The following is a 14129-nucleotide window of genomic DNA, read 5'->3' on the forward strand; positions in this document are numbered from 1 at the left end:
AGTGTCCATCCCTTCATACTCTTCGAGAGGCCCATTGTCTGCCAACCCTGTATATGATCTTGGATACACTCTCCATTTAGACATACATAATTGTTTAGCTTGTTCACCCATCTATCCGTCCCTATACCCATGTTTGCTTTCATTGACAACTCAGTATTGTATTTACAAAGGGGTTCATATTTGTTGTTTGTACTGCCCATGTAACTCTCTCTGTCTTTCTCATCCTCAATCCTCAATATTGGTCACTCACATTTGGTACATTGCCCTTCTCTTCACCCAAATCAATATTTATCTCTATCTATCTAACAGCATTCCCTCCCCTTCCCTCCCACCCCTGGTAACCAACAAAGAAAATGTCCTCCAATAGATAAACCTTTCCTTAACTTTCACAATAACGGACTAATACAATATTTGTCCTTTTGTGACTGACTTATTTCGCTCAGCATAATGTCCTCCAAGTTCATCCACGTTATGCGGTGTTTTGCAGATTCTACATTATTCTTTAGCGTTGCATAGTATTCCATTGTGTGAATGTACCAAAGTTTGGTTATCCATTCCTCAGTTGTTGGACATCTAGGTTGTTTCCAAGTTTTGGCTATTGTAAATAGTGCTGCGATGAACATCGGCGTGCATATATCTGTTCTTGTTATGGCTCTCACTTCTTTAGGGTATATACCTAGTAATGGGATGACTGGGTCAAATGGTATTTGTATTTCCAACTTTTGAAGGAATCGCCATACTGCTTTCCACAATGGTTGTACCATTTTACAGCCCCACCAGCAGTGTACGAGAGTCCTAATCTCTCCACAACCTCACCAGCATTTGTTATTTTCTGTCTTGTTGAACTTTGCTACTAGTGCTGGAGCAAGATGGTATCTCATTGTTGTTTTGATTTGCATCTCTCTGTTCTGTGGTTCTTGATGAGCAGTCCATTATCCTTTGCCAGGGAAGGTCAGGAGTGTTGGAGTCTGTCGGGCCTGGCCCAGGAATCTTGCCTCCACTGGTGCGCTCAGGTACTTCTCTTGGTAAGCCTGTTTCTGAGGACCAGTGTGGTGGGTGTCTCTGCATTGGCCTCACCTAGTGCTTTACTACTGGGTTGTACAGTGGCCGTGGATTTGCATAGCAGGGGTTCTGAGAGTCTGCAAGGCCATCTTTTGGCGGTTTGCCCCAGCCTGTGGAAGCACACTTCTAAAATCTGCCACGGAAGTTTGTGGTTATTCAGCTGGCAAGTCTGAAGTTAGTAGTAGGCCAATTAGAGCCATATGTGGGAGGGAAGGAATTTTGCTAGCAAGAAAGCCTGAGCAAAGGGAGTGAGTGCTAGTTGTGTCTTGTCCTTTTATAAACAAGGTGTGCTGATCTGGCAGTTTCTGGCATGGTTGAAATGCTCTAGATGGTTGAGCCTTTGTATCACAAGAATGTGTCCAAGAAGAGCAGGTTACAAATGTCAACACTGAATTTGCCCAGGTAAACATTTGGTAACAGTGAAGATGCCAGAAGTCCTAGTTACCAGGGGTCAGGACACTCCCCCAGTTTGGCTTCTGAGGCAATAGGCTCTGAGTGCTAGCCCCATATTGCTGGTCCTGTAGTAAAGAGGGACCCCAGCAGGGCCCCCTCTGTTTTGGAGTCTGATTAGCTCGTTAGGTCAAGAAGGCTAGTCAATATAGTGTCCCTTTTCCAGACTTAATTCATTGAAGCCAGATTAGTTTATTAGTCTTGAGCTATGGGGGTAAAACATTTATTTTTTCAAGGTAAGCAAGATAATTTTATTTAAAATTTTCTTTTTTGAGTTACAAAAAACTTGCTTGTCAGAAAATGAAGTTATAGGCAAAAATATAGTTTAAATATATATATAATGATGGAGCTCTGGTAGCGTCGTGCCTAAGGCACTCGACTGCTAATCAGAAGGCTGGTGGTTCAAACCCACCAGCCACTTCTTGGAAGGAAGATGGGGCAATCTACTTTCATAGTGATACTGCCTTAGAAACCCAAGAAGGGGTCGCTATGAGTCCGGTCTGACTCAATGGCACATAACAACAACATATATAATGATGAGAGGAAATGCCCCATGGTGAATGTTTTCTTTAGGTAGAAGCGGCAAGACTTTGGTAGTTTTAGCAACAACATTTTCTCAACTCACTGCTTACCCTGAGTAAGTTAAAATAGTAAGAATACTATTGCTTTAGGTTCAGAGTAAATATGTGGAATGAGATCTAAAGTTTGGGTCAAATTATTTTTAATCTTTTGGAGTATAATGGAAAAAAATATCAGAGAGTACAGCTTTTAATTTCAAAATGTGAAATCAGGTGATTACTGCTTTGGTTGGTGAATCATCTCTGGGATTTAGTGGGAACTCTTTCCCTCTGCTTGGCAGATGTCTGCCCAGTGCCTGTTTGGTGCCAGGCATCTAGTTGGGGAGAGAGCAATACTGTGCATGCTGCCAAGACCCCAGCAATGGACAACTTCTCCCACGTTTCCTTTCCTAGCATCACTCTGGGTCTAGCCTTGACCCCCAAAAGCATTGGGCATTCTCTCTCATTCTGTGCCTTTTTGTTCTGTGTTGGGGACATTGAGAGGAAGGAGGGGTATTGTATCTTCAGGGAGAGTTTAAGGATTCAGAAAGCAACTTTCAGTTTCAAGTAAGGCACCTACTTGGAAACATCTGTTTATTATCTTTTGATAGAACTACTTAGTTTATTACCTCTTAGGTTTTATGATTTAGTAATGTATAGAGATCTTCCTTAAATATTTTTGTATGAGATTTAGAAAGACTGAACACATAAATGATGAAGCCTTATACCTAGCACTGGGTAGGTAGTAGGTAAATTTGTGCTGTAGTGTTAATTATTGTTGGAATGTCTTGAGATAATTATAGTTTGCTTTAATTGGGTTCTTGGATGCCACATGGATGCTCAGATTTGGTAATTCATTCTCATTTGGATTTTCTGAGGCTGATTGTCCACCTCTCACACTTAGTCTTTCTCTTCCCTTTCCAGCTGCTACAAATAGATAGATGATTAGGACTGATCCTTATCATTGGGCTCAGTTTTTCCCTTTTCTGTCCTCAGTGTCCCACCCGAGCATCAGTGATTAAAAGCCTGGGTCATGTCACTGGGGTTCTGCTCCTAAAGCTTCATGAATGTCATCCCCCCCAAAGTCTAACTAGTGTGACTCTGAGCAATGTTTAACACTAATGTTTAATACTGGGCATATGGAGTTCAGTGGAGTGTAGAAAGAGCTGTTTTTCAGTGAGCTCCATCACATATGATGTTAAAAATCCACTCAGATTAAAAACCACGGTCCAGTGAAGAATGACCGTTCCAGCTCTGTGTTTTGAACCTTATCTTAATTTTCTACCTCTTGGATGTCTTTGCAACTGGGTGAATTTGTACCCAGGTACTAAACCTTTGCTTCCCTCCCTACTTCTGTGGAAAAAACCCATCAACAACAGAAACTTGTTCCCTTCCTGAACCTCTGCTTTTGCTATCTGTTACACGTGAGTTTACAAATACCTTCCAAGTGAATAAAGTGTTCTAAGTAGCTTTTCTGTTAGATCGACTTGTGTAGTGCTTGCTTCTCAGAGTAGGTCATTTTTCCCCCCATATAAGTTTACATTTTTTTTTAAAATAATTTTAACGTCAGCATATGCAGCCACAAACACATATTCATTCGTGTTTTCTACATGTACGCTTAAAGGACATTGGTTATGTATTTCAGATTGTGTCACCATTCTTACCATTTCTACCTGTATTGTTATATCACTATTAAATTAGACTTCCTGCTTCTTAAAGTTCTCATCTGTGCTTTAAATTAACTCTTGTCAGATAATTCTTGATAAGCTTGCATAGCTCAAGGCAAGCTATTAATTGCACTAAACTTTTATTTAGTTTAGCAATGGCTTCATGGAATAGTTTAGGTTCAAGTTTTAAAGATTATTTCTAAGCAGTACATTTGAGAGTTCCCCCAGTCTCATTGGATCCAGTAAGACTGGTTTCCATATGAATTTGAAATTCTGTTCCCCAATTTTATTTTATTTTTAATTTAACAATTGACTTTCACCACCAGTCCATGAATACCAGTTCCAACATAGCCCTGGTGAAAGCTTGGCTGCTACCAAGCTCCAGGTTATCACACTACACTTTTTCTTTCTTTCTTTTTTTTTTTTTTGTGAAAATATACATAAGGAGCTGTGGTAGCGTAGTGACTAAGGCACTTGACTGCTAATCAGAAGGCTGGCAGTTCAAACCCACCAGCCACTCCTCGGAAGGAAGATGGGGCAATCTACTTCTGTAGTGATACTGCCTTGGAAACCCAAGGAGGGGTCGCTATGAGTCGGTCCGACTCGACACATAACAACAACAACAACAACATACACAGCAGAACACACACATGTTCAACAACTTCTACATGTATGTTTCAGTGATGCCGGATACATTCTTCACTTTGTGTCACCATTCTTGCTATCTCATATTGTTTCATCACTATTAGGTTTGCTATTCCCTAAACTTCCTTTGAAACTTCTCATTTGAATTATGGTGTTAGAAAGAATATTGAATACACTACAGACTGCCAGGAGAACAAACAAATCCATCTTAGAAGTATGGCCAGAATGCTTCTTAGAAGATGAGGATGAGGACTTCGTCTCATGTAATGGACATGTTTGTGGACATGTTTATCAGGAGACCAGTTCCTGGAGAAGGCCATCGTTATGCTTGGTAGAGTAGAGGGTTAGTGAAAAAGAAGACCCTCAACAAATATATTGTCACTGTGTCTGCAACAGTGTGTTCAAACAGCAATAATTGTGACAATGGTGCAGGACCAGACAGTGTTTCTTTCTGTTATACACAGGGTCACCATGAGTCAGAACTTTCACAGACACCTAAAAACAACAGTAACAATAAACTTCTCTTAAAGGGAGCCCTGGTGGCACAGTGGGTAAAGTGCTCTGCTGTTAATCAGAAGGTGATGTTTTGAATGCTCCAGCCACCCCATGGAGAAAGATGTGGCAGTCTGCTTTCGTAAAGATTACAGCCTTGTATACCCTATGGGGCAGTTCTGCCCTGTCCTGCAGGGTCTCTGTGAGTCAGAATTGACTCAATGACAATGAGTTCAGTTTTTCGGAAACTTGTCATACATGCTTTAAATAATTCTTTAAAGGAAGGCAATGCTCAAGGCAATTTTTTTTAAAAACTATGTAAATAGCTGAACCATTGCTTAGTTTAAAGATGACTTCAGGTATAGCTTTAGTTCAAGGTTTAAAGATTTTCTCAGGGTAATTATTTTTACTTTTAAATTCATTGCTGTGTATGTGATCTGAGTCCCCATTGTTTTGTTCCTTAGCTCCCTAATAGTGTCTTTGTGGGCCATCTTTATGCCTCTGGTGATATCCTCATGGAGGGTGGCGTCCAGTAGGCCAGGCAGGAACTTACAGGGAAACCTCATCTGCTTCCTGTGCTGTGAATGATTTTAGGGTGACACCTTGAGTCTTTACCAGGGACTTGGCTCAAGACCTTCCTCACCTGATGCTAAAGAGTTTTTCAAAAGTCTGCTTTTAAGTGGAAACAGAGAAAGCTGCCTGATTTTTTGGCATTTGGAATCCAAATAAACAGTGACTTCACACCATTGTTTTCCATTGTGTTGAGTACATCCTGTTGCCTATCACACTGAGCTGTTTTAGCCTGGTTAACTGTCCAGAATTTTTATAGTAAAGCCAAACGTACATTTAAAATTTAATTTAAACTTCTGAGCTCTGAATGAAAGCCTTTTTGCTAAATGGAACCTAAAGTGGTTGTTTTAATTAAGGTATCTGCTTGTAACTTTTTAAAAACCATTTAAAACAGGGACATGGAACTTTATTATTTGAGTTTGGTTTTTAAAAGAAAAGACTTTTTCTTAAATGTTTTATTTACCATGGTGGATGGTAGCAATTTTACAGTTTACCTGCTCTTTTAGAGAACATAGCTGTTGGAGAGTAGGGGCTCCTGGGAGCATGGGGTGGGCTGCCTCCACTTCATTTTGTATGGTTAATAATAGATTAAATTTGGCATTATTTCCTTCATTCTTGGAAAGTAAAAACTATTAGGAAGTCATTATTTCAGATTTTTTGTGTAAGATGTCTTAAAGTTTTATACTTTGGGTTTTTCTGCATAAGAAGAAACATAAGTTTATTGTGAATAGAGTTGGAGCCATGTCTTTGGCTTCTCCTTACATTTACTGAGTGGACCACATTTCTTGACTGCACCTTCTTGTGCTGGAACACTCATCATTTGTCAGAGGGAGGGGAGCAGTGTGAGTGGAACAGAGCTGCTGCTCTCCTGAGTCTGGTATTCCAGGGGAGACTCTTCAGGTCTCAGGACAAAGTGGGGTCATAAGACCTTGAGCCTCTTAGGCACCCTCTCCCCCCTTCCCCTGCATTCATGGCACATGCTCACATCTCATCTAGGTAGGGCTTGGCAGTGGTGACCGGTGGGACCAGAGGGACCCTTTCCTGTTGAGCTCTTTCTCAGATGCCTGAGGTCCTTGCCAGTCTCCAGTCATTGTATTATGTCTTTGGGTCTCTAGTTCTGTCCCTGCTGACTTACCTGGTAAGCTTTAAATATACCTTCAGGTACATTTAAAAGTTTCCTTCAGGGCAACTTTTATGTGTTTTAGTTTACATAGGGTACTACCTTGTAGGCACCTCTGAAAACTTGACTTTTTACTTCCTTCCCATCACTGAAGAGTTCCCCTGGTCACAGCTGAGAAAGGGAGCATTGGAGTGGCCATTGGCTGATGTCGGGGACCTGCTTGTTCCAGTTTCTTAAAGGGTGTCTCCCTGCAGTGAGTCACAGGGGCTGAGGCTCCCTGAGCTTCTTGTCCCAGATTGTCCTTTCATTATTGGTGGCTTGTTTCCCAGGAGCCTGATGGAGGTCCCTTGTTCAGATATTTTTCTTCTACCCTCAGTTGACTTTCTGTGGGAGAGCTGCCTCAGTGGTGCTGTTAGGTGCTGAATGCACACCTGGTCCAGGAAGGTGTGAGGTGGTTACTTACTCCTTAGTGTTGGTGGTCTTGGGGCAGGAGTGCAAGTTTTTACTGAGAGAAGAGGGTGTAGAACAGCAGTGACCCTGGAAGCTGTGCTTTGTCTAGCCTTTGCAGGCTCTCATACTTTAAGGTTTCTCTGCCCCCTAGGGTGAAAAATCCTGAACTGAGAGATGGAATTGCTGCCCAGCAGCTGTTCCCATCTATCACTCTGTATGCCATGGCTTGTAGGCATGTGTTCAGGGCAGAGCTCTGAACCAGTTTGAACCAATTCAGTCATGGCCAATAAAGTGAAAATGGACAGACGCACATTTTTAAAATTTTAAAAATTTGAGTGATCTGTACCGCTAACCAGAATGGGAAAAATTACTGGTCGATGCCCTGGAATGGGAGACTCAGAAGAGGCATAGTGAACCCTTTTGGAAGCCTGATGTGTGACAATGGATTATTACCAGGGCTGTGGAGAGCTACACACATTCAAAGCAGTGTGGGTGGTGCCATCTTTGAACCGGGCACCCTTGTTTCTAGTCAACCTATTGAGTTTTGATTGCTATGCAATGCACATGCTGCCCTTGTTTTCTAAGAGGGAGGTTAAGTTTCTAGCAAGACACTGACCCATGAGTTTTTCTTTTCCAGTTAGCATTCCAGTTCACCCCCATTTAAAAAATAGAGGTCCATTCTGATGTCACTTCATTGGCCATGACTGAACTGGGCTGAGCCAGTTCAAAGCTCTAGTTTAGGGATTTCCCCAAGGCTCTGGGAGAGTCTCTCTTCACAGTGTTAGATTTTACTGGGGCTGGGCAGTACTGAGTGTGTACTTCATGGTGAGCACCACTCTGGGTGCTGGTACAGAGGGACGAGTATTCCATTTCCAGTACCTCTTTTTTGGTATGAGAGTTTTGGCAGCTTCTGTCAGCCAGGCAGTGGTGACTTTAGCTGAGACATGTTCTTGGGCTGCTCTGAGCACTGCCTTGCGTTCTACAGAGTATAATATGTGAGAGAGAGTGTGTCGAATGTGTGTATAAATGTGCGATGTATGTAGTGTTAAAATGAATGGTTGTGTTAAGAAGGCCAGGTAACCATGACTATATGTAGTCTTTCTGTGGTCCCTGAGTGCCTTTTTCTCTCACCATATTCTAGCCACAGACTCTTTGCCAGTGGTGGGCCTTGGGCCCTGAAAAACAAAGAGAATCTCAGTAGTGCCTCCATCTTAGAATAACTGAGTGTGTGACTGTGAGACTACATGTAAAAACCTACCAGAGGGACTACTGGAGGAGTAGGGTTACTCCTAAACAAGTCCTAATAAGGGTGTTGGGATGCAGCTTGCCAATTTCCTAGCATGGGCAGACATGACCCTTGCTTATAGAAACAAAGACAGACACAGGCTGCTTTTTGCCACATTGCAAAAGGGTCTTTTCTCAGAGCATGGAACACCAACACAGAGGAGTTGGAGTTGTGCCCCAGACATTGCCTGCCTGCTAAATGCAGAGCACTTAGTCATGCCCATGAAACAGACACCCCATGTCGTCATGTATCCACAGATAGCCAACTGAGCTTATGTTCCCAGTAGGGGAGGGTGTGCCTCATAACTGATGCTGTTTTCAAATAAGCTGAGAATTTTAAAAAAGAAAATCAAGTTAGAAAAGTAAAAGATCAATTGCCTTTAATAGAGAAGTAAGTAGACAAAGGAGTAATGAAATAGGAAGAAGCTTAAAAAAAAGTGCTCTCTGTCCACCCCACTCATTCATTAGATGTGTATCTGGCACTTTGTGAGTGCTGGGCATGTATCAGTGCTTGGAATGGACATGTCCCTGCCCTCTCACAATTTACAGCCTTGTGGGTGTTGGTTGAGTTGAGTCATTGACTAAGTTAAAATACTTAGAAAGAGAAGGGTTATTGAATTCTGCTCTTTATTATTTCCTTCCTTCTGCTTGCTTTAGGTTAATTTTGGTCTTGTTTTTCTAGATTCTTGAGATTGGATCATAGATCATTGGTTTGAGACCTACTTCTTCTTTTCTAGTGCATTTAGTGCTATGAATTTTCCTCTAGGCACTGCTTTAGCTGTATTCCACCAATTTTTAATAGGTTGTGTTTTCCTTTTCATTCAATTCAATGTAAATTTTTAATTTCCCTTGAGACTTGCTCTTTGACCTAGGGATTATTTAGCTGTTGTTTCATTCCCATGTGTTTGGAGATTTTCTTGTTATTTTTCTGTTATTGATTTCTAGGTTGATTCCATTGTGATCAGAGCACTCATTCTTTTAAATTTGTTGAGCTTTGTTTTATGGTACTGGATATGGTCTATTTGGTGTATGTTCTATGGACACTTGAAGAGAATGTGTGTTCTGCCCTTGTTGGGTAGAGTGTTCTATAAATATATGTTAGATCTTGTTGGTTGATGATATGGGTGAGTTCTAATATATCCCTGCTGATTTTCTTTGTAATTTTTCCTGTCGGTTGTTAAGAGATTGATGTCGGTTCCAACTATAATTGTGAATTTGTTTCTCCTTTCAGTTTTTTTAAATTGTGGTGAAATTTGTTACAAAACATGCCAATCATTTTTATGTGTATAATTCAATGACGTTAATTACATTCACTGTGTTGTGTAATAGTCGTCACTATCCATTTCCAAATGTTTTCATCACCCTTAACAAAAATTCTCAAGTAGTACCCCCTCACCATCCCCTCTTAGCCACCTCAGGTAACCACTAATGACTTGTCTCTGTGCATTTTCCTGTTCTTGTAAGTGGGGTTATACGATATTTATTCTCTTACATTGGACTTACTTCACTCAACCTAATGTGTTGTATTCATTTTTGCTTCATATATTTTGCAGTTCTATTGTTTGGTATATACACATTTAAGATTGCTGTATGTCTTCTTAGTGGATTGACCTTTTTATCATTACATAATGTCCCTCTCTGTTTCTAATAATTTTCTTTGTCCTTTGTCTAGGGAGAGCAGGCTTGTGTTGGAAGTTTTTTTTTTTTTTTTGTCTTGCTGTTGACATTTCTGAGTTGCCAGCTTCTTCAACTTCAATTCTGGGATATATGAAGCAAAAAGAAAACTCAGAGAACTCACCACCATGTCATCCTCAGGTCCTGATGTCCCTTGCCACTCTGCCTTTTTTTCTCCACCTTTTAGAATCTTCTATATCTGTCCCTGGTGGCACATTGGTTAAGCATTTGACTGCTAACCAAAAGGTCGGCGGATGGAACATACCAGCTGCTCTGTGGGAGAAAGATGTGGCAGTCTGCTTCTGTAAAGATTTACAGCCTTGGAAACCCTATGGAGCAATTCTTCTCTGTCTTATAGGATAACTGTGAGTTGGCATCCACTAGATGGCAATGGCTTTAGGAGTCATGGTGGTGCAGTGGTTAAAGCACTTGGCTGCTAACCAGAGGGTCCACTGTTTGAACCCACCAGCTACTCCACAGGAGACAGATGTAGTAGTCTGCTTCTATAAAGATTTATAGCCTTGGAAACCCTATGGAGCAGTTCAACTCTGTCCCACAGGGTCACTGTGTGTGGGAATTGACAGAAGTGGTGTGTGTGTGTGTGTGTGTGTGTGTAAAAACAATGTCCAGGATTTTTAGTTGTACTAAGTGGGAAGAAATGGAAGTCCAGTTGTCTTTTTTATGTTGTGTGTGTTTTGATGCTTTTAAAGGAAATGCTTCCTTATCCTGACATTGTACTATATCCTAAAAATTTTTAAATTCTGCTTTTCACATTTGGGTACCTAATCTACTTGGATTTTCTTTTGTTTGTGTGGAGAAGTGAGGCTGGAACTTAATTGCATTTTTTTCCCCTTACGTGGCCACTTGGTAGAGCCTTTGATTATTGATTTGTGACTTAGCAGATCCCATGTGTTACAGAGTAGAATTGCTCCACAGGGTTTTCTTGGCAGTAATCTTTATGGAAGCAGATTGCCAGGCTTGTTCTTTCTGTGGTGCTGCTGTGTGGGTTTGAACTACCAACCTTTCAGCTAACAGCTAAGTATGAACTGTGCCACCCAGTACCTTGAACAGTTCTTTTGAAAGCTGGTTTTGGGCTCTGACTCTGGTTCCACAGTCTACATGTCTACCTGCCCCATGTGTCATTGCCTTAATACAGTAGTTTTATGATAAATCTTGATGTTTGGGAAGGCAAGACTGCCAGCCTTCATAATTGTTTATTTTCTTGGTCTTTGGCTGAATTTTAGGTTGAGCTCGTTAAGTTCAGGAATCCCTGGGTAGTGCCAACAGTTTACATTCTCAACTGTTAACTTAAGGGTTGGAGGTTAGAGTCCAACCAGAGGTACCTCAGAAAAAAGACCTGGTGACCTACTTCTGAAAAATCAGCCTTTGAAAACCCTATTTCAGTTCTACTCTGACATACCCAGGAGCTCTGGTTACGTAGTGTCTAAGGCACTTGACTGCTAACCAGAAGGCTGGTGGTTCAAACCCACCAGATCCTCCTCAGAAAGAAGCTTGGGCAATCTACTTCCTTAGTGATACCACCTCAGAAACCCAAGGAGGGGTTGCTATGAGTTGGATCCGACTTCATGGCAGTGGTTGTGTTGCATTGCTGACAAACTTGGGGTCACCACAAGTTGAAATCAATTCAGTGATAACTTTTTGTTATTGTTGTTGTTAATGCTCAAACACAAAACACACAGAAACTAGAACAGCAAAATCAACAAAAGTTTCTGTTGGGATTTGTGCTGACTTTAGACTATGCCATTTGTTTTGGTGGCCTTGTTTTCTTTAGTAGTTTTGAGTTTATTTACTTTGCATTACCCAGGTCAAAAGATGTCACGTGGCCTCTGGGCAGCCTAGGTTTAATTCTTTTCCGGAATGGGAAGTTGCTCATGATGGTGATGGTCAGCTGTGGGCACCATTGAGCCAGCAGTAAGTCCCATGACATGTCTCAGTGTCTGGGCTATATATATATCCAAGACCCAATCAAGATGCACATACTGTACTTACTGTCTCTAATCTAGAACAGACCCTTTGCTTTTAGTGATGTTGATATTTGAAGTACCAGGCCATTGATTTTATAGAAGCTTCCACACTCAGTATTTGCCTGATTGTCTCTTATGGGACCCATATTTTCTATAAGAATGGAAGTTAGAGTGGAGCACCCTGCCTAATGGAAGCATAATGTGAGCCTCATATATATCATTTAAAATTTCTTGTTAGCCACATGAAAAATAAAATCAAAATAAGCAGGTGAAATTAATTTTGATAATGTTTTAATTAATTCAGTATATCTGCAATGTTACCATTTCAATATATAATCAATATTTTAAAAGTATTAATGAGATATTTTACTTTTTTTGTGTGTGTGTGTGTTAAGTCTTCAAAATCTAGTATGTGTTTTACACTTAAAGCATTTCTTATTTTGGACCAGCTACTTTCACAGTGTTCAATAGCCACGTGTTGCTGGTGGCTTCTGTGTTGGGCACTGTTGGGGTAAGAGACTTAATTCGACTCGGTAGATATTTTTGCCTGGAACACTTAAGGGTAGTAACTGCCTGTACATGACTTTGAAACCATGGGAGTTGCTGAAATCTGAGTCTTTTCTTCTTTATTTTCAGGCTCTGGATGCTCTGGGATGGAGCAGGAGTGCAGAGGGTGAGGACCCGGCTCTGGGACCACGTCGCTCACTTCCTTCCTTAGTGAGATTACTGGCTTGACCAGACTCAGGCCCAGAACAAGGATGTCTGGGAGCCTCTTGCTGCTGTCCCCGCTCTGGGGGAGGACCTTTCTCCTTCTGCTCTTGGTGGTCTTGGCTCAGTCTCGCTGGCCCAGTGAACCCTCAGAAACCATCAGGGATTGGGAGAACCAGCTTGAGGCATCCATGCACTCAGTGCTCTCAGACCTCCGTGAGGCTGTTCCCACAGTGGTTGGCATTCCTGATGGCATAGCTGTTGTTGGACGCTCATTTCGAGTGACCATTCCAACAGATTTAATTGCTTCCAATGGAGAAATCATCAAGGTGAGATTGTTATAAAGTGTAAACAAGGAAGACTTCTCATCTTCCCTTGTAGTTCTGATGCTTTTTCCTTTTCACTTCTAAACTTTAACATTTCTGAGCTCAATTCTTCTAGGGCCTGCTAAGTGCCCCTTAGGAGAGAGACAGCCACTGATGTTTATAAGAGCATCCTCATATATCTCAGAATAGCATACTAAACCTTTCTGCTCCCACGTTAAGGATGTCACAATTAAAAAGCCTTTACATTTGTACTCTGGAAGTTTCTCCTGGTCACTGAGTTAGAGATTTGGTAGAAAGGCCTGTTGTGTATACAGGAAAAGGTTGCCTTTCATAAACCATGGGGCTAAACCCAAGAAATACAGAACTCTTAAATATTTTGAATTTTTTTTTTTTAAAGAGATATAAATAAATACAGGGATTTTGCTCTAATTTGGTGATTATGTTTACTGATATATTTGATTACCTGAGAACCAAAATTAGAATCCTGTCCCTTTTCCTTTGGGAAACAATCCAGAGGAGAAGGGACTCTGACACCTATGGCTAAAGAGTGTCTTGGCTGACCCAGGATGGGCATCAGGTGAAACAGGAAGCTTTTCTATGAAGAACAACCATTTTTCTATCTAGGGCAATGGGGCCTTGGAATTTCCCTTAGATCCTAAGTTGATCTGCATCGGGGTGAGGTGTACACCCCCTCCCGAAGCTATGAACATCTCAGATAGGCACGCTTTTTCTCAAAAGGCCAAATAGTAAATATTTTAGGCTTGCAGGCCATCTGTTTTCTTTCGCACCTCCTCAGCTCTGCCAGTGTAGTGTGGAAGTAGCCATAGATGATATTTAAATGATTGGTCTTTCCATGGACATTGTGATCCAATAAAACTGTGGACACTGAGACTGAAATTTGAATTTCATACACTTTTTACACGTCACAAAAAATTACTCTTGATTTTTTTTCAATCATTCAAAAATGCAGATACCATTTTTAGCTCATGGGCCATACAAAAACAGGTGGCAGGACAGATTTGGTCCAGTGCTGACCTCTGCCCTACAGTATTCCTTCCTTAGAGATGTGGCTCAAAAATGAACTAAAAATATTTCAAGATCTATACCTTGTCATGGTAGTTTTTATATCTGTTCTGCAT

General features: G+C 41.2%; 1 protein-coding gene across 1 annotated transcript in view; it reads left to right on the plus strand.

The window, feature by feature from the left end:
* Window positions 1-12714: 12714 nt before the first annotated feature.
* Window positions 12715-14129, plus strand: part of DAG1 (dystroglycan 1) — an 18960-nt gene continuing 17545 nt past the window's right edge. Inside the window, exon 1 of the mRNA XM_007955345.2 lies at window positions 12715-12993. Within this exon, the coding sequence (XP_007953536.1) occupies window positions 12715-12993 (279 nt within the window). The remainder of the gene's footprint in view (window positions 12994-14129) is intronic.

Source organism: Orycteropus afer, unplaced genomic scaffold (genome assembly GCF_000298275.1).
Source record: "Orycteropus afer afer isolate SDZICR_OR568_19922 unplaced genomic scaffold, OryAfe1.0 scaffold00498, whole genome shotgun sequence".
Classification (NCBI taxonomy): domain Eukaryota; kingdom Metazoa; phylum Chordata; class Mammalia; order Tubulidentata; family Orycteropodidae; genus Orycteropus; species Orycteropus afer.